This window comes from Mustelus asterias, chromosome 1 (genome assembly GCF_964213995.1).
Source record: "Mustelus asterias chromosome 1, sMusAst1.hap1.1, whole genome shotgun sequence".
In the NCBI taxonomy this organism is placed as follows: Eukaryota; Metazoa; Chordata; class Chondrichthyes; order Carcharhiniformes; family Triakidae; genus Mustelus; species Mustelus asterias.
Window position 1 is genome coordinate 194,837,481 of NC_135801.1, and position 21,227 is coordinate 194,858,707.

A 21,227-nucleotide genomic window follows, 5' to 3' on the forward strand; every position below is an offset into this window, starting at 1 on the left:
CGGTCAAGAAGGCGTACGGCGTACTAGCCTTCATTAATCGAGGGATTGAGTTTCGGAGTCGGGAGATAATGCTGCAGCTTTATAGGACCCTGGTTAGACCCCACTTGGAGTACTGCGCGCAGTTCTGGTCACCTCATTACAGGAAAGATGTTGAAGCCATTGAAAGGGTGCAGAGGAGATTTACAAGGATGTTGCCTGGATTGGGGGGCATGCCTTATGAGGATAGGTTGAGGGAGCTTGGTCTCTTCTCCCTGGAGAGACGAAGGATGAGAGGTGACCTGATAGAGGTTTACAAGATGTTGAGAGGTCTGGATAGGGTAGACTCTCAGAGGCTATTTCCAAGGGCTGAAATGGTTGCTACGAGAGGACACAGGTTTAAGGTGCTGGGGGGTAGGTACAGAGGAGATGTCAGGGGTAAGTTTTTCACTCAGAGGGTGGTGGGTGAGTGGAATCGGCTGACGTCGGTGGTGGTGGAGGCAAACTCGTTGGGGTCTTTTAAGAGACTTCTGGATGAGTACATGGGATTTAATGGGATTGAGGGCTATAGATAGGCCTAGAGGTAGGGATATGATCAGCGCAACTTGTGGGCCGAAGGGCCTGTTTGTGCTGTGGCTTTCTATGTTCTATGTTCTATGTTTCCGGCTGGAGGTCTGTGACCAGTGGTGTTCCGCAGGGCTCTGTACTGGGACCTCTGCTATTTGTGATATATATAAATGATTTGGAAGAAGGTGTAACTGGTGTTATCAGCAAGTTTGCGGATGACACAAAGATGGCTGGACTTGCGGATAGCGATGAACATTGTCGGGCAATACAGCAGGATATCGAGAGGCTGGAAAATTGGGCGGAGAGGTGGCAGATGGAATTTAATCCGGATAAATGTGAAGTGATGCATTTTGGAAGAAATAATTTGGGGAGGAGTTATACAATAAATGGCAGAGCCATCAAGAGTATAGAAACACAGAGGGACCTAGGTGTGCAAGTCCACAAATCCTTGAAGGTGGCAACACAGGTGGAGAAGGTGGTGAAGAAGGCATATGGTATGCTTGCCTTTATAGGACAGGGTATATAGTATAAAAGCTGGAGTCTGATGATGCAGCTGTATAGAACGCTGGTTAGGCCACATTTGGGGTACTGCGTCCAGTTCCAGTCGCCGCACTACCAGAAGGACGTGGAGGCGTTAGAGAGAGTGCAGAGAAGGTTTACCAGGATGTTGCCTGGTATGGAGGGTCTTAGCTATGAGGAGAGATTGGGTAAACTGGGGTTGTTCTCCCTGGAAAGACGGAGAATGAGGGGAGATCTAATCGAGGTGTACAAGATTATGAAGGGGTTAGATAGGGTGAACAGTGGGAAGCTTTTTCCCAGATCAGAAGTGACGATCACGAAGGGTAACGGGCTCAAGGTGAGAGGGGCGAAGTATAACTCAGATATTAGAGGGATTTTTTTACACAGAGGGTGGTGGGGGCCTGGAATGCGCTGCCAAGTAGGGTGGTGGAGGTAGACACGCTGACATCGTTTAAGACATACCTGGATACAAACGATTGGTCTAGTTGGACCAAGGAGTGGCACAGGCTTGGAGGGCCGAAGGGCCTGTTTCCTGTGCTGTACTGTTCTTTGTTCTTTGTTCTTTGTGTGTGTGTGTGTGTGTGTGTGAGTGTGTGTGTGTGAGTGTGTATGTGTGAGTGTGTGTGTGTGAGTGTGTGTGTGTGAGGGTGTGTGTGTGTGAGAGGGTGTGTGTGTGTGAGAGGGTGTGTGTGTGTGAGAGGGTGTGTGTGTGAGAGGGTGTGTGTGTGAGAGCTTGTGTGTGTATGATTGTATGTAAGTGTGTATGTGTGCGTATGTGTGTGAGAGAGTGTGTGGGTGTGTGTGAGAGTGTGTGTGTGTGTGGATGTGTGTGGGTGGGTGTGTATGTGGTTGTGTATGTGGGTGTGTGGGTGTGTGTGTGTATGGGTGTGTGTGTGAGTATGTTGTGTGTGGGTGTGTGGATGTGTGTGTATGTGGGTGTGTGTGTGTATGTGGGTGTGTGTGTGTCACTCTTCATCACAATCAGCGACACAGTGACAGTGGTTAGCACTGCTGCCTCACGGCACCAGGGACCAGGGTTCGATTCCTGGCTTGATTTGCTGTCTGTGCAGAGTCTGGTCTCTCCATGTCTGCGTGGGTTTCCTCCGGGTGCTCCAGTTTCCTCCCACAGTCTGAAAGATGTGTTGTTTAGATGTATTGATCATGCTAAATTCTCCCTCAGTGTACCCGAACAGGCACCGGAGTGTGGCGACTAAGGGATTTTCACAGTAATTTCATTGCAGTGTTAATGTAAGCCTACTTGTGACACTAATAAATAAACTTTAAAACAGAATATTTCTCAGGTCTTCCCTCGGTATTCTTGGGAGGTCAAAAGGGTTCCGTGACTGGAAAGGTTTGGGAATCCCTACCATATCCAAATTCCAACAACTTTTCCCCAATTGCCTCATAGTTAACAAAAGCCTCTCAATCTCTGATTAAATCAACAAATTACCCAGAAACAATTACCTTTTGTGGAAGAGGATATCGAACTTGTGCAGAAAAGATCTCACTCTAGTTGTTGGACGATGTTCCATCGTCCTACACTCACCAATCAGGGCACACCGTTTTCCTTCAATAACTTGAACTCTTTGATCAAACCATCTCTTCAGCACCCAAATTCCAGGGGATATATCCCTAGTTTGTGCAAGCTATGCCCTTGGTTTAACCCGAGGAATCTGGACATCATTCTGGAGAATCTACACCGCACTCCCCTCAAGGCCAGTTAATTCTACCGAACGTGAGCAGCCCAGATTACCTCTCAATCCTCCAGGTAGAAACTGGCGCAAGGTACAGCTGAAGCACGACTTCTACCCCCTTGTGGTTTAGCCCCCTCGATATAAAGCGCAACTTTTCTCTTCTATTATTTCTAAGGAAATTTAGAATGACCATTATGACTCTCACCAACTTTTACAGATGCACCATACAAAGTATTCTTTCTGGTTGTATCACAGCTTGGTATGGCTCCTGCTCTGCCCAAGACCGCAAGAAACTTCTGCTCTGCCCAGTCCGTCACTCAAACCAGCCTCCCATCCAATGACTCTGTCTACACTTCCCGCTGCCTTGGAAAATCAGCCAGCATAATTAAGGACCCCACGCACAGTGTTTGATGGGGACTGTGTAGAGGGAGCTTTACGCCGTATCTAACCCCGTGCTATCCATGTCCTGAGAGTGCTTGATGGGACAGTGTAGAGGGAGCTTACTCTGTATCTAATCCCATGTTGTACCTGTCCTGGAGTGTTTGATGGTAAGAAGTCTCACAACACCAGGTTGTTGTGAGACTTCTTACTGTGCTTACCCCAGCCCAACGCCGGCATCTCCACATCAGTGTTTGATGGGACATTATAGAGGGAGCTTTACTCTGTACCTAACCCTGTGCTGGGAGTGTTTGATGGGGGCAATGTAGAGGGAATGTTACTCTATATCTAACCCTGTGCTGTACCTGTCCGGGGAGTGCATGATGGTGACAGTGTAGACATTATAGAGGGAGCTTTACTCTGTACCTAACCCTGTGCTGGGAGTGTTTGATGGGGGCAATGTAGAGGGAATGTTACTCTATATCTAACCCCGTGCTGTACCTGTCCGGGGAGTGCATGATGGTGACAGTGTAGACATTCTCTCTTCCACCTTCTTCCGTCGAGAAAAAGATGCAAAAATCTGAGGTTACGTACCAACCGACTCAAGACCATAAGACCATAAGACATAGGAGCGGAAGTAAGGCCATTCGGCCCATCGAGTCCACTCCACCATTCAATCATGGTTGATTTCAACTCCATTTACCCGCTCTCTCCCCATAGCCCTTAATTCCTCGAGAAATCAAGAATTTATCAATTTCTGTCTTGAAGACGCTCAACGTCTCGGCCTCCACAGCCCTCTGTGGCAATGAATTCCACAGACCCACCACTCTCTGGCTGAAGAAATTTCTCCTCATCTCTGTTCTAAAGTGACTCCCTTTTATTCTAAGGCTGTGCCCCCGCGTCCTAGTCTCCCCTGTTAATGGAAACAACTTCCCTACGTCCATCCTATCTAAGCCGTTCATTATCTTGTAAGTTTCTATCAGATCTCCCCTCAACCTCCTAAACTCCAATGAATATAATCCCACGATCCTCAGACGTTCATCGTATGTCAGGCCTACCATTCCTGGGATCATCCGTGTGAATCTCCGCTGGACCCGCTCCAGTGCCAGTATGTCCTTCCTGAGGTGTGGGGCCCAAAATTGCTCACAGTACTCCAAATGGGGCCTAACCAGTGCTTTATAAAGCCTCAGAAGTACATCCCTGCTTTTGTATTCCAAGCCTCTTGAGATAAATGACAACATTACATTTGCTTTCCTAATTACGGACTCAACCTGCAAGTTTACCTTTAGAGAATCCTGGACTAGGACTCCCAAGTCCCTTTGCACTTTAGCATTATGAATTTTGTCACCGTTTAGAAAATAGTCCATGCCTCTATTCTTTTTTCCAAAGTGTACGACCTCGCACTTGCCCACGTTGAATTTCATCAGCCACTTCTTGGACCACTCTCCTAAACTGTCTAAATCTTTCTGCAGCCTCCCCACCTCCTCAATACTACCTGCCCCTCCACCTATCTTTGTATCATCGGCAAACTTGGCCAGAATGCTCCCAGTCCCGTCATCTAGATCGTTAATATATAAAGAGAACAGCTGGGGCCCCAACACTGAACCCTGCGGGACACCACTTGTCACCGGTTGCCATTCTGAGAAAGAACCTTTTATCCCAACTCTCTGCCTTCTGTCTGACAGCCAATCGTCAATCCACAGTGGTTAGCACTGCTGCTTCACAGCTCCAGGGTCCTGGGTTCGATTCCCAGCTCGGGGCACTGTCTGTGTGGAGTTTGCACATTCTCCTCGTGTCTGCGTGGGTTTCCTCCGGGTGCTCCGGTTTCCTCCCACAGTCCAAAGATGTGCGGGTTAGGTTGATTGGCCAGGTTAAAAATTGCCCCTTCGAGTTCTGGGATGCGTAGGTTAGAGGGATTAGCGGGTAAATATGTGGGGTTAGTGCCTGGGTGGGATTGTGGTCGGTGCAGACTCGATGGGCCGAATGGCCTCCTTCTGCACTGTAGGGTTTCTATGATTTCTATGTTAGTACCTTGCCTCGAATACCATGGGCCCTTATTTTACTCAGCAGTCTCCCGTGAGGCACCTTGTCAAAGGCCTTTTGGAAGTCAAGATAGATAACATCCATTGGCTCTCCTTGGTCTAACCTATTTGTTATCTCTTCAAAGAACTCTAACAGGTTTGTCAGGCACGACCTCCCCTTACTAAATCCATGCTGACTTGTCTTAATCCGACCCTGCACTTCCAAGAATTTAGAAATCTCATCCTTAACGATGGATTCTAGAATTTTGCCAACAACTGAGGTTAGGCTAATTGGCCTATAATTTTCCATCTTTTTTCTTGTTCCCTTCTTGAACAGTGGGGTTACAACAGCGATTTTCCAATCCTCTGGGACTTTCCTTGACTCCAGTGACTTTTGAAAGATCATAACTAACGCCTCCACTATTTCTTCAGCTATCTCCTTTAGAACTCTAGGATGTAGCCCATCTGGGCCCGGAGATTTATCAATTTTCAGACCTTTTAGTTTCTCTAGCACTTTCTCCTTTGTGATGGCAACCATATTCAACTCTGCCCCCTGACTTTCCTGAATTGTTGGGACTCAAGCTTCTTCCCTGCTGCCAGCAGACTTTTGAATGGACCTACCTCGCACTTAGCTAATCTCTCTCGACACCCTAGCTATGACTGTAACACTACATTCCGCACTCTCTCCTTTCCTTCTCTATGAACAGCATGCTTTGTCTGTATAGCGCGCAAGAAACAATACTTTTCACTGTATACTAATACATGTGACAATAAATTTACTTTTTTTTTTCCCTGTGTGTTTAAAGGGGCAATTATGAGTGTGAGGCCAGTATGTTGTTCCCAATGTAGGATGTGGGAGGTCCTGGAGGCTCCTAGCCTCCCGGACGACCATATCTGTGCTGGGTGTGTTGAGCTGCGGTTCCTAAGGGACCATGTTAGGGAACTGGAATTGCAGCTCGAGGACCTTCGCCGGGTTAGGGATAGTGAGGAGGTCATTGACAGGAGCTATCGGCAGGTGGTCACACCGGGACCACGGGAGGAGGGTAACTGGGTAACAGTGAGGAAGGAGAAAGCTCGGGTGATGGTGAGCACCCCGGTGGATGTGCCCCTTAATAATAAGTACTCCTGTCTGAGTACTACTGGGGTGGACAGCCCACCTGGGGGAAGCAGCGGTGGCAGTGTCTCTGGAGCTGAGCCTGGCCCAGTAGTGCAAAAGGGTAAGGAAAGGAGGGTAGTGCTAATTGGGGACTCTACGGTGAGGGGGTCAGATAGGCGTTTTTGCGGACACAGACGGGACTCTCGGATGGTGGTTTGCCTCCCTGGTGCAGGGGTCCGGGATGTCTCTGGTCGAGTCCCAGAAGTCCTGAAGGGGGAGGGAGAGGAGCCGAAGGTCGTGATGCATATAGGTACTGCTGACATAGGAAGGAAGAGGGAAGGGGTCATGAAAAGAGAATATAGGGAGTTAGGTAGACAGCTGAGAAAGAGGAATGCAAAGGTAGTAATCTCGGGATTGCTGCCTGTGCCGCGGGAGAGTGAGAACAGGAATCGGTGGAGAATGAATGCGTGGCTGAGGGACTGGAGCAAGGGACAAGGATTTGGGTACTTGGATCATTGGGACCTCTTTAGGGGCAGGTGTGACCTGTTTAAAAAAGACGGGTGGCACTTGAATCCCAGGGGGACCAATATCCTGGCGGGAAGGTTGGCTAAGGCTACTGGAGAGACTTTAAACTAGAAAGGTTGGGGGGAGGGAATCGAAATGAGGGGACTGAGAGCGAGGAGGTTAGCTCGCAAATAGATAAGGAATGTAAACAGGGTAAGAGGGAGGTTAGACGAGTGATGGAGAAGGGAAGTGCTCAGGCTGAAGGTCTGAGATGTGTCTATTTTAATGCCAGGAGTGTAGTGAATAAAGTGGATGAGCTTAGAGCGTGGATTGCTGCTTCGAATTGTGATGTGGTGGCCATTACGGAGACTTGGATGTCTCAGGGACAGGACTGGGTGCTTCAGGTGCCGGGTTTTAGATGTTTCAGGAAGGACAGGGAGGGAGGCAAGAGAGGGGGGGGAGTGGCACTGTTGATCAGGGATAGTGTCACGGCTGTAGAGAAGGTGGACGCCGTGGAGGGATTGACTACGGAGTCTCTGTGGGTGGAGGTTAGGAACAGGAAGGGGTCGGTAACGTTGCTGGGTGTTTTCTATAGGCCACCCAATAGTAACAGAGATGTTGAGGAGCAGATGGGGAAACAGATCCTGGAGAGATGTAGGAATAACAGAGTTGTCGTGATGGGAGATTTTAATTTCCCAAACATAGATTGGAATATCCCTAGGGCTAGGGGTTTGGATGGAGAGGAGTTTGTTAGGTGTGTCCAGGAGAGTTTCCTGACACAGTATGTGGATAAGCCTACTAGAGGAGAGGCTGTACTTGATCTGGTGCTGGCTAATGAACCTGGACAGGTGGAGGATCTCTCGGTGGGTGAGCATCTTGGGGATAGCGATCATAATTCTATCTCCTTCACGATAGCATTGGAAAGAGATAGGATCAGGCAGGCTAGGAAAGTGTTTCTCTGGAGTAAAGGGAAATACAGTGTCATCAGGGAGGAAATTAGACGGGTAAATTGGAAGGAGGCATTCTTGGGGAAAAGTACCGAAGGAAAGTGGAGGATTTTCAAGGAATGTTTGTCTGGAGCTCTGCATGACAACGTTCCGATGAGACAGGGGGGTGTTGGTAGGGTACGGGAACCGTGGTGCACGAAGGTTGTGATGAACCTGGTGAATAAGAAAAGAGAGGCGTACAGAAGGTTTAGAGAGCTAGGAGGTGTTAAGGATTTAGAGGAGTATACGGGATGTAGGAAGGAGCTTAAGAAGGAAATTAGGAGAGCGAGAAGGGGTCATGAGAAGGCCTTGGCGGGTAAGATTAAGGAGAATCCCAAGGCTTTCTACAAATATGTCAAGAGTAAAAGGATGAGATGTGAAGGCATAGGACCCTTAAAAGGTGAAGGGGGAAAAGTTTGTGCGGAACCGTTAGAAATGGCGGAGGTGCTTAATGAATACTTTACCTCGGTATTCACGGTGGAAAGGGATCTGGGTGGTTGTACTGCTGGTTTGCGGTGGACAGAAAGGATCGAGCATGTGGACATAAAGAAAGAGGATGTGTTGGAACTATTGAATGGCATCAAGGTTGGTAAGTCGCCGGGACCGGATGGGATGTACCCCAGGTTACTGTGGGAGGCGAGGGAGGAGATTGCGGAGCCTTTGGCGATGATCTTTGCATCGTCGATGGAGACGGGAGAGGTTCCGGAGGATTGGAGGATTGCAGATGTGGTCCCTATATTCAAGAAAGGGAACAGGGACAGCCCGGGAAATTACCGACCGGTGAGTCTAACCTCAGTGGTTGGTAAGTTGATGGAGAGGATCCTGAGAGACAGGATTTATGATCATCTAGAGAAGTTTAGTATGATCAAAAGTAGTCAGCACGGCTTTGTCAAGGGCAGGTCGTGCCTTACGAGCCTGGTTGAGTTCTTTGAAAATGTGACCAAACACATTGACGAAGGAAGAGCGGTGGATGTGGTCTATATGGACTTCAGCAAGGCGTTCGATAAGGTCCCCCATGCAAGACTTCTTGAGAAAGTGAGAGGGCATGGGATCCAAGGGGCTGTTGCCTTGTGGATCCAGAACTGGCTTGCCTGCAGAAGGCAGAGAGTGGCTGTGGAGGGGTCTTTCTCTGCATGGAGGTCAGTGACCAGTGGAGTGCCCCAGGGATCTGTTCTGGGACCCTTGCTGTTTGTCATTTTCATAAATGACCTGGATGAGGAAGTGGAGGGATGGGTTGGTAAGTTTGCTGACGACACCAAGGTAGGTGGTGTTGTGGATAGTTTGGAGGGATGTCAGAAGTTGCAGCAAGACATAGATAGAATGCAAGACTGGGCGGAGAAGTGGCAGATGGACTTCAACCCGGATAAGTGTGTAGTGATCCATTTTGGCAGATCCAATGGGATAAAGCAGCAGTATAATATGAAGGGTACCATTCTTAGCAGTGTAGAGGATCAGAAGGACCTTGGGGTCCGGGTCCATAGGACTCTTAAATCGGCCTCGCAGGTGGAGGATGCGGTCAAGAAGGCGTACGGCGTACTGGCCTTCATTAATCGAGGGATTGAGTTTAGGAGTCGGGAGATAATGCTGCAGCTTTATAGGACCCTGGTTGGACCCCACTTGGAGTACTGCGCGCAGTTCTGGTCACCTCATTACAGGAAAGATGTTGAAGCCATTGAAAGGGTGCAGAGGAGATTTACAAGGATGTTGCCTGGATTGGGGGGCATGCCTTATGAGGATAGGTTGAGGGAGCTTGGTCTCTTCTCCCTGGAGAGACGAAGGATGAGAGGTGACCTGATAGAGGTTTACAAGATGTTGAGAGGTCTGGATAGGGTAGACTCTCAGAGGCTATTTCCAAGGGCTGAAATGGTTGCTACGAGAGGACACAGGTTTAAGGTGCTGGGGGGTAGGTACAGAGGAGATGTCAGGGGTAAGTTTTTCACTCAGAGGGTGGTGGGTGAGTGGAATCGGCTGACGTCGGTGGTGGTGGAGGCAAACTCGTTGGGGTCTTTTAAGAGACTTCTGGATGAGTACATGGGATTTAATGGGATTGAGGGCTATAGATAGGCCTAGAGGTGGGGATGTGATCGGCGCAACTTGTGGGCCGAAGGGCCTGTTTGTGCTGTGGCTTTCTATGTTCTATGTTCTAAATCAAATCAAATCAAAAAATTCCCCACCAGCTGTCTCAGGGAGATGGCAGCAATCTCACTGCACTGTCCGAACAAGAGGAGCAGAGTTCTCCCCGGTGCCCCAGACAATATTTATCCCTCAATCAACATCAATAAAACAGATTATCAGTGGTCATGACCTTTCACATTTGCTGTGTGCAGGAGCTTGCTGTGTGCAGATTGGCTTCTGTGTTTCCTCCATTACAACAGTGACAACACTTGGTTAGGTTCATGTTTGGTTAGAACAAAGAGAACAAAGAACAAAGAACAAAGTTAGCTGTAAGGTGCTTTAGGAGGGTCTGAGGCGGTAGAAGTTCCTGTACAAGGACAAGTTCCATCTCGGGGGTTCAAAGACTGAGAGTTTGTGTTCTCTCACCGAGTTAGAGAGACGTAAAACCAAAAGCAGCCAGTTGCCTCGGTCCATGAAATGTCAGATTTTATCCAATCAGTGCAAGTGTGGAGGCAAAAGGTTAGTTTTATACCTGCTTCAGTCGCCGCCATTTTGCTCTCCTGTTCTGAAACCATGTTTTCACCTGTGGAATAAACAAAAAAGTGGAACAGATGAAGTTGCGAAGACAGAAGGTCATCTAAACCACCACTTTCAAGGGAGCTTTACTCTGTATCTGACCCCGTGCTGTACCTGTCCTGGGAGTGTTTGATGGGGACTGTGTAGAGGGAGCTTTACGCCGTATCTAACCCCGTGCTACCCATGTCCTGAGAGTGTTTGATGGTAAGACGTTTAACAACACCAGGTTAAAGTCCAACAGGTTTATTTGGTAGCAAAAGCCACACGTGTGGCTTTTGCTACCAAATAAACCTGTTGGACTTTAACCTGGTGTTGTTAAACTTCTTACTGTGTTTACCCCAGTCCAACGCCGGCATCTCCACATCACGAGTGTTTGATGGGACAGTGTAGAGGGAGCTTACTCTGTATCTAATCCCATGTTGTACCTGTCCTCGAGTGTTTGATGGTAAGAAGTCTCACAACATCAGGTTGTTGTGAGACTTCTTACTGTGCTTACCCCAGTCCAACGCCGGCAAGTCCACATCAGTGTTTGATGGAACATTATAGAGGGAGCTTTACTCTGTACCTAACCCTGTGCTGGGAGTGTTTGATGGGGTCAATGTAGAGGGAATGTTACTCTATAACTAACCCCGTGCTGTACCTGTCCGGGGAGTGCATGATGGTGACAGTGTAGAGGGAGTTTTACTCTGTATTTAATCTTGTGCTGTACCTTCTGGGGAATGTTTGATGGGGACAGTGAAGAGGGAGCATTACTCTGTATCGACCCCCGTGCGGTACCTGTCCTGAGAGTGTTTGATGGGACAGTGTAGAGGGAGCTTTACTCTGTATCTAACCCCGTGCTGTACCTGTCCTGGGCGTATTAGATGGGGATAGTGCATGGGCAGCTTTACTCTGTATCTAACCCCGTGCTGTGAGTGTTTGATGGAGACAATGTAGAGGGAGCATTACTCTATATCTAACCCCGTGCTGTACCTGTCCTGGGAGTGTTTGATGGGGACAGTGTAGAGGGAGCGTTACTCTGTATTTAACCCCGTGCTGTACCTGTCCTGGGAGTGTTTGATGGGGACAGTGTAGAGAGAGCTTTACTGTGTATCTCCCCCTGTGCTGTACCTGTCCTGGGAGTGTTTGTTGGGACATTATACAGGGAGCTTTACTCTGTATCTAACCCCATGCTGTACATGTTCTGGGCGTATTTGATGGGTACAGTGCATGGGCAGCTTTACTCTATATCTAACGCTGTGCTGTACCTGTCCGGGAAGTGTTTGATGGGGACAATGTAGAGGGAGCTTTACTCTGTATCTAACCCCTGTGCTGTACCTGTCCTGAGAGTGTTTGATGGGGACAGTGTAGAGGGAGCTTTACTCTGGTTCTAACCCCGTGCCATACCTGTCCTGGGAGTGTTTGATGGGGACAGTGTAGAGGGAGGTTTACTCTGTATCTAACCCCATGCTGTATCTGTCCTAGGAGTGTTTGATGGGCCAATGTAGAGGGAGCTTTACTCTGTATCTCCCCCTGTGCTGTACCTGTCCTGGGAGTGTTTGATGGGACATTATACAGGGAGCTTTACTCTGTATCTAACCCCAAGCTGTACATGTTCTGGGCGTATTTGATGGGTACAGTGCATGGGCAGCTTTACTCTGTATCTAACCCTGTGCTGGGAGTGTTTGATGGGGACAATGTAGAGGGAGCATTACTCTATATCTAACCCTGTGCTGTACCTGTCCGGGAAGTGTTTGATGGGGACAGTGTAGACGGAGCGTTACTCTGTATTTCACCCCGTGCTGTACCTATCCTGGGAGTGTTTGATGGGGACAGTGTAGTGGGAGCTTTACTCTGTATCTAACCCCGTGCTATACCTATTCTGCGAGTGTTTGATGGGGACAGTGTAGAGGGAGCTTTACCCTGTATCTAACCCTGTGCTGTATCTGTCCTGCGAGTGTTTGATGGGGACAGTGTAGAGGGAGCTTTACTCTGTATCTAACCCCGTGCTGTACCTGTCCTGGGAGTGTTTGATGGGGACAGTGTAGAGGGAGCTTTGCTGTCTTTCCATCGTTATTTGGGAATGCTCATTGCTGACAATGGCTACCTGTCCTTGAAAAGTGTTTAATTTCCAGCACAAATATCCCTCATGTTGAATACAAGAAACTGGTAGAAGTGGAAATTATTTTTGAAGGTCTTTGAAGGTTTTTCGAAGAGCTGGATGTTTTTCTTTCTGACACTCTCCCACACTCACCTGCCTCTCGCTGAGATGTAGAGTTCTGGCCAGTCGCTTTCTCTCCGGTGGCGAGAGGTATTTCTGAATCTCAAACTTCTTCTCCAACTCCACTGTCTGATCGTTAGAAAATCGGATCTGGCCACCTTTCCTCTTGTGAGCAGAACGCTGGGTGAACGGATTCCAAAAATACTCCTTACCTGAAGGGGAAAAGAGCGGAAAATTTGAAGTAAATGGAAGGATAAATAGAAAAGAAGCAGGGGACATTAAAAATTAGGACAAAGTAGAAAATGATGACATTTTACATCAGGTCAATCTGTCCATTTCAGAAAAGAGAATAAATAGTTTCAGATATCGGGTGAAGAAGGAAACACTTGATTGATTATAAATCTTTGATAACTGAGGATGTCCCAATGTCTTTCTAACCAACTCCATACTTTTCAAATGTAGTCACAGTTGTAATGTAATGGCAGCCATTTTTCTTTTTATTCATGGGATGTGGGCGTCGTTGGCTGGGCCAACATTTGTTACCCATCCCTATTTACCCTTGAACCGAAAGGCTTGTTAGCTCATTTCAGAGGACTTTTAAGAGTCAACCACATTGCTATTGCTCTGAAGTCACATGTAGGCCAGACCAGGTAAGGAGGGCAGATTTCCTTCCCTAAAGGACATTAGTGAACCAGATGGGTTTTTACAATAATCGATGTTAGTTGAATGGTCACTATTACAGAGATCACATTTTAGTACCTGATTTATTAATTGAATTTAGATTCCGTCAGCTGCTGTGCTGGGATTTGAGCCCATGACCCCAGAGTGGTTGTTTGTGCTTTGGGGTGTCCTTTATGGAAGGAAATCTGCCGTCCTTATCTGGTCTGGCCTCCATGTAACTCCAGATCCACAGCAATGTGGTTGACTCTGAAAGGATGCCCTCGGAACAAGGGCAATTAAGGCTGGGCAATAAATGCTGGCCAGCCAGCGATGCCCACATCCCATTAACAAACAAAACAAAGGTTCCCAGCAGACTGTCCCATGAAGCTATGGACTGAGGGGCTAGGATTCCTCACGGTTTTACTGCAATAGTCTGCAACCGATGTGTCAGTGGATGTCTGCTGTGTGTCTCCCACCACCATGTACATCCAGGGAGTTTGTCATCCCCCAGTGGTCTGACATAATCTGGTGGAATCAGTAATTGGGTGGCATGGTGGCACAGTGGTTAGCATTGCTGCCTCACAATGCCATGGATCCAGGTTTGACTCCAGCCTTGGATGATTGTGTGAAGTTTGCACGTTTTCCCCGTGTCTGCATGGGTTTCCTCCGGGTTTCTTCCCACAGTCCAAAGATGTGCAGGTTAAGTGGATTGTCCATGCTAAATTGCCCCTTAGTGTCCCAAGATGTGTAGGTTAGGGGAATTGGAGGGATGTGACATGCATAGGCAGCTGGGATCAAGTGGATCCCTTGAAGAGTATAGGGGGTGTAGGAGTAGAGTTAAGAGAGAAATCAGGAGGGCAAAAAGGGGACATGGAATTATTTTGGCAGATAAGGCAAAGGAGAATCCAAAGAGATTCTACAAACACATAAAGGGCAAAAGAGTAACAAAGGAGAGAGTAGGGCCTCTTAAGGATCAACAAGATCATCGATGTGTGGATCCACAAGAGATAGGTGAGATCCTAAATTAATATTTCTCATCAGTATGTACTGTTGAGGAAGGCATGGATGTTAGGGAACTTGAGGAAATAAATAGCGATGTCTTGAGGAGTGTATATATTACAGAGAAAGAGGTGCTGGAAGTCTTAAGGTGCAACAAGGTAGATAAACTCCCGGGATCTGATGAAGTGCATCCCAGGACATTGTGGGAGGCTAGGGAGGAAATTGTGGGTCCCCGAGCAGAGGTATTTGAATCATTGATAGTCACAGGTGAGATGCCTGAAGATTGAAGGGTGGCAAATATTGTGCCTTTGTTTAAGAAGGGCTGTAGGGAAAAGCCAGTGAACTACAGGCCAGTGAGCCGAACATCTGTAGTGGGTAAGTTGTTAGAAGGTACTCTGAGAGACAGGATCTACAGGCATTTAGATTAGGGACAGTCAGCATGGCTTTGTGAGTGGAAAATCATGTCTCTCAAATTTGATTGAGTTTTTTGAAGGGATAACCAAGTAGGTAGATGAGGGCAGTGCAGTTGATGTTGTCTGCATGAACTTTAGCAAGGCCTTTGACAAGGTACCGCATGGTAGGTTGTTGCATAAGGTTAAATCTCACGGGATTAATGGTAGGGGAGTTGGGGAGAGTTATAGAACAAAGAGGTCTCAGGTTCATAGATCCTTGAAAGTAGAGTCACAGGTGGATAGGGCAGCACAGTGGCACTGTGATTAGCACTGCTGCATCACAGCGCCAGGGACCCGGGTTCGATTCCTGGCCTCGGGTCACTGTCTGTGCGGAGTTTGCACATTCTCCCCGTGTCTGCGTGGGTTTCCTCCGGGTGCTCTGGTTTCCTCCCACAGTCCGAAAGATGTGCTGGTTAGGTGATTGGCCATGCTAAATTAACCCTCTGTACCCAAACAGGCACCGGAGTGTGCAGGGATTTTCACAGTAACTTCATTGCAGTGATAATGTAACCCTACTTCTGGCACTAATAAATAAACAATGTGGTAAAGAAGGCATTCTTGGTTTCATTGGTCAGAACACGGAATACAGGAGTTAGGACACCTGGTTGAAGTTGTACAAGACATTGGTAAGACCACACTTGGAATACTGTGTACAGTTCTGGTCACCCTATTATAGAAAGGATATTATTAAACTAGAAAGAGTGCAGAAAAGATTTACTCGGATGATATGGGACTTGAGGATTTGAGTTATAAGGAAAAGCTGGAAAGACTGGGACTTTTTTCACTGGAGCATTGGAGGCTTAGGGGTGATCTTATAGAGGTCTATAAAATAATAAGGGGCATAGATCAGCTCGATAGTCAATATCTTTTTCCAAAGGTAGGGGACTCTAAAACTAGTGGGCATCAGTTTAAGGTGAGAGGGGAGAGATACCAAAGGGTCCAGAAGGGTCTTTTTTTTCACACAGAGGGTGGTGAGTGTCTGGAACGAGCTGCCAGAGGCAGTATTAGAGATGGGTACAATTTTGTCTTTTAAAAGCATTTACATAGTTACATGGGTAAAGTGGGTATAGAGGGATATGGACTAAACGCAGGCAATTGGGACTAGCTTAGTGGTAAATAAAGGGCGGCATGGACAAGTTGGGCCAAAGGGCCTGTTTCCTTGCTGTAAGCCTCAATGACTCTAAATACGTGGGGATAGGGTCTAGGTACAATGCTCTGTCAGAGAGTCGCTGCAGACCCGATGGGCTGAATGGCCTCATTCTGCACTGTAGGGATTCTATGAATCTATGAATTGTAAAAGACAGATAGACAGAGAAGTTTACAATGAAGAAAGATTAAAAAAAGGAAGTTGCAAATGAGTGGTTTGGAAATCTATTGCTTACAATCTTCCTTTTCGAGCCTCTATATTGCACTTTCCAATTCCTTTTCTATTTCAGAATATTCACTGGCTCCTTTGCATTATCAGGTTGATGGTGGCAGAGTGTAAGGCTATTGGGTGCGTGATCTGGGGACATGGGTTCAAATCCCACCATGACAGCCAGTGGAATTTTTGAATTCAAGTGATAGATCCTGAATACTAATGGTAACCACTGGGACCTCTGCTATTTGTGATATATATAAATGATTTGGAAGAAGGTGTAACTGGTGTAATCAGCAAGTTTGCGGATGACACGAAGATGGCTGGAATTGCGGATAGCGAAGAGCATTGTCGGGCAATGCAGCAGGATATAGATAGGCTGGAAAATTGGGCGGAGAGGTGGCAGATGGAGTTTAATCCGGATAAATGCGAAGTGATGCATTTTGGAAGAAATAATGTAGGGAGGAGTTATACAATAAATGGCAGAGTCATCAGGAGTATAGAAACACAGAGGGACCTAGGTGTGCAAGTCCACAAATCCTTGAAGGTGGCAACACAGGTGGAGAAGGTGGTGAAGAAGGCATATGGTATGCTTGCCTTTATAGGACGGGGTATAGAGTATAAAAGCTGGAGTCTGATGATGCAGCTGTATAGAACGCTGGTTAGGCCACATTTGGAGTACTGCGTCCAGTTCTGGTCGCCGCACTACCAGAAGGACGTGGAGGCATTGGAGAGAGTGCAGAGAAGGTTTACCAGGATGTTGCCTGGTATGGAGGGTCTTAGCTATGAGGAGAGATTGGGTAGACTAGGGTTGTTCTCCTTGGAAAGACGGAGAATGAGGGGAGATCTAATAGAGGTGTACAAGATTATGAAGGGCATAGATAGGGTGAACAGTGGGAAGCTTTTTCCCAGGTCGGAGGTGACGATCACGAGGGGTCACGGGCTCAAGCTGAGAGGGGCGAAGTATAACTCAGACATCAGAGGAACGTTTTTTACACAGAGGGTGGTGGGGGCCTGGAATGCGCTGCCAAGTAGGGTGGTGGAGGCAGGCACGCTGACATCGTTTAAGACTTACCTGGATAGTCACATGAGCAGCCTGGGAATGGAGGGATACAAACGATTGGTCTAGTTGGACCAAGGAGCGGCACAGGCTTGGAGGGCCGAAGGGCCTGTTTCCTGTGCTGTACTGTTCTTTGTTCTTTGTAAGGAGGATGGATTATAACAACTATCACCTGATGCGCTAATCTCCTTTACGCAAGGAAGTCTGCCATCAAATTTTATTTGAAATTTGGTATTCTTTCATTATCGGGGAGGCATGTCACAGTGGAATTGTCACTGGACTAGTAATCCAGAGACTCAGGGTAATGCTCTGGGGATCTGGGTTCAACTCCCGCCATGGTGAAATTTGAATCAAATAGAAGTCTGGAATTAATTCCATGAAATCATTGTCAATTGTCGTAAAAACCCATCTGGTTCACTCAAGTCCTTTAGCGAATGAAATCTGCCGTCCTTACCTGGTCTGGCCTACATGTGACTCCAGACCCCCAGCAATGTCGTTGACTCTTAACTGTGCTCAGGGACGGGCTAAAAATGCTGACCTCGTCAGTGATGCCCTCATCCCATGAACGAATAAAGAAAAAATAATTGTTCTGATGAGTGCAAAACAAAAAGCTTCGGCAACATAACTTACCTTCGGGGAGCGGAGAGCACCAGAACAGCGAGAGACACTCTCCTGGGAGCGGGGGATAAAGAGAGCGTCAGGCTCGGGTATCTGTGAGATACACGCTTCTGGGAGTGGGGGATAAAATGGGTGCCAGGTTCGGGGTCCTCGGGGACTGCAGAGCACCAGAACTTCGAGAGACACACTTCTGGGAGCGAAGGATAAAGGAAACACAAGGCTCGGGGACCTGCGAGGGACACTCTTCTGGGAACGGGGGATAAAGGGAGTGCGAGGCTCGGGGACCTGCGAAGCACAGCCGCCAAACAGTACATTCACTTTGAAAAATCCAAGGATGGCATCACAGTGGCATCATTGAGTGTCTGGAACGAGTTGCCAGAAGTAGTTGTAGAGGCGGGTACAATTTTGTCTTTTAAAAAGCGTTTGGAGGGTTACATGGGTAAGATGAGTATAGAGGGATATGGGCCAAATGCAGGCATTGGGACTAGCTTAGGGGTTTTAAAAAAAGGGCAGCATGGACAAGTTGGGCCGAAGGGCCTGTTTCCATGCTGTAAACCTCTATGACTCTGTGACTCTATGAAAGAAGTAAGCTGATTGGTTCATGAGTAACTGATATTCGGGACCATCTTTAATTAGCTGAAAGTTAAATAACGAAGCAAGATAACAGTCTGGGAACAAAGCTCGGAGGATAAAAGAATAAGGAAAAGTGAATCTAAGGGCAGAACTGGGTGGTTAAGAGTAAGAAAGAAAAGTTTACATTTCCTAAGGAAATCGAGACAGCTGTTTGGGTGAGTACAGTTTCGTAGGGATTTACTACCACTGTTGGTTATAATTATTAAAATATCATTCTGTGATTCATTGTTTGTAAGAAATATGTTCTATAATGACAAAGAGCTGAGTGGATATTGTTTGATATTCAATAGATCCACCAGCTCCCCCTTGTCGAAAACTTTCTGAAAGTCTAGATAAACCATATCCACCAGTTCTCCTCGGTCAACTCCACTAGTTACATCCTCAAAGAATTCCAGCAGATTTGTCAAGCATGATTTCCCTTGTGTAAATCCATGCTGACTTTGTCTGATTATACCACTGCCTTCCAAATGCTGAGCTTTGAAATCCTTGATAATGGACTCTAGCAACTTCCCCAGTACTGACGTTAGGCTCACTGGTCTGTAGTTCCCTGTTTTCCCTCTACCTCCCTTTTTGAATCGCGAGCTTACATTCGTTCCCCTCCAATCTGTAGTAACCAGTCCAGAGTCCAAAGAATTTTGGAAAATAACCACTAATGGATCTACTATTTCCAGAGCCACTTCCACAAGTACTCTGGGATGAAGATCATCAGGACCTGGAGAATTATCCACCTTCAATCCCATCAATTTCCCCAAAACCGTATCTCTACTAATGCTTTTTGGAACTCTATCACTTTCTGAAAGCTTCAAAATTGTCTGCACTCATTATAGCAAGCATATTTATGGTTGCTAACCGTATTTAAAGTGGCTTTTGGTCTATAAGAGGGATGTTGCTTATTTGGAACTGAAACAGTGATAGGTTAGAAGTTGTTTCCTTTTCATTTTTGAATGTTGTTTTACTGTTAATAGTTAAGCTGCTTCATTTTTTAGACTGTGTCATTGAATAAAGTTTGTTTTACAATGAAAGGTCTCTAATTTTCAGTGGAATTATTCCTGGATTGAAGCATCCTATCCTCTATTTATGCCAAAATAGTAAAATGGTCAGGGTCTAGTCTGGCATCCTAATGTAATTTGGGGTACAGTGCAGCACTCCCTCAGCACTGCAACTGGAGTGTCAGTCTCGAATGTTGTACTCGGGCACTGGGGTGATACTTGAACCCACAATCGTCTGATTCAGAGGCAAGAGTGCCACCAGCTGAACCTTAGCCAACATCTTATTCCCTTCCCAACAGATGTCCTTTCCAAGGAGATACCAGGACTGGTGGTCAAAAGGTGAGGTAGAGAGGCAGAGGTGTTTATGAAGGGAATTCCAGAGCTTCGAGTCTTGATAGCTGAAGACGTGGCCAAACCTGGTGCAGCAACTGAAACCAGGGATGCTGAAGGGTCCAAAGTTGGAGGAGCACAGTTATCTCAGAGGGTTGCAGGGCTGGAGGAGATAGGGAAGGAGTGAGGTCATGGAGGGATTTGAAAGCCAGGATGAGAAATTTAAAATTGAGGCGCTGTTAGCTGGGAGCAAACATAGTTCAGCAAAGCCAGGGTCATAAATAGGATATCCAATAACAAACCAAGTCAAGAACTTTGGAGGAATATCTTCATATGTAGATTGGCGAGATTGTGGAACTCGCTGCCATCAGGAATAGCTGAAGCAGAGAACATTGACACATTCAAAGAGAGCCTTGATACACAAGGGTCAGAGGAGGTAATGGAGAGATATGATGAGGTAGAAGGGGAAGAGAAAATTAGCTTAGGAGATTTGTGGGCACTATAAAGACTTGGCATAAACATTTTGTGCTGAATGTCTTATCGCCGTGGTGTAACATTTTGTACAGCAGTATCTGCAATTCGAAGGCAATGCATTGACTGTGAAGTCTTTGTGGTGTGAACATACATTATATATCCTTCCTTTTCTTTAGTTAAGTCACAGTTAATGTGTTGGGTGCAGCTCTGAGCACCCTTTATTACAGGAAGGACATTGAAGCCAGGGCGAGCATTCACTGAATATGGGAATCCCCAGGTGCGAGGAGAGATTTGAGATACTGTACTGGACTGTGCTCACTACAGCAGGGAACGTTAAGAGCCGATTTAATGGGCGCTTCTAAAATTGCGATGATACTATTCCTTTAAGAAATGTATTTATATCATGTTTCTTGTAAGAGGTGTGTTTAAAATTCATCTCTGCTTTACATGGCGCTGATTTGTCTGCACCAGGCAGCTCACATGCTGAGAATGCAGGCGAATGATTGATTTTATTTGAGATTGTTTTAATCTGAGTTAATGCACTTTTGTTTATTTTGGTTTTTCCCCTGGGATTTCAGAGCAGGGTCTTGATCAGGTTGATTGACAGAGGCAGAGTCATGTGAATGGGCGTAATTAAGCTTGCAAGGAAAACACACAGTTCTCTTTTATTTTGAAACAGTCATTGTTTCATTGAGCTGTCTGGGCCTGAAAGAAGATGTGTCTTTCTGTCTCTCTCTGTCTGGAGGGTGCTGTTTGGGGCTGTTGGAAGACAGGTTTAGGTCTGTCCCTCTCTCCAGCGGTATTCAAAAGGACTGTTAACAAGTACAAGCATGTAATACTGTGTGTCGCTAACTGATTTTAAGGGGGAGTTTAAGCCTATAAGATGAATATTGCTTGAATTGGAACTATTAGAGATAGGTTAGCACTTAAGAATTGCATCTTGTCATGTTTAAGTATTTCAATTTTGTATTCATTCATGGGACATGGGCGTTGCTGGCTGGTCAGCATTTATTGCTCATCCAT

The 21,227-nt window shown here is 46.8% G+C and overlaps 1 protein-coding gene across 1 annotated transcript in view; it reads right to left on the minus strand.

Annotated features, from left to right (window-relative positions):
- The window catches only part of LOC144505158 (hematopoietically-expressed homeobox protein hhex-like), a 62,651-nt gene that overhangs the window by 30,417 nt on the left and 11,007 nt on the right, over positions 1 to 21,227 (minus strand). The window contains exons 2-3 of the mRNA XM_078231122.1: positions 12,666 to 12,844; positions 10,389 to 10,439 (exon numbers count right to left, since the gene is read on the minus strand). Of these exons, the coding sequence (XP_078087248.1) occupies positions 10,389 to 10,439; positions 12,666 to 12,844 (230 nt within the window). The remainder of the gene's footprint in view (positions 1 to 10,388; positions 10,440 to 12,665; positions 12,845 to 21,227) is intronic.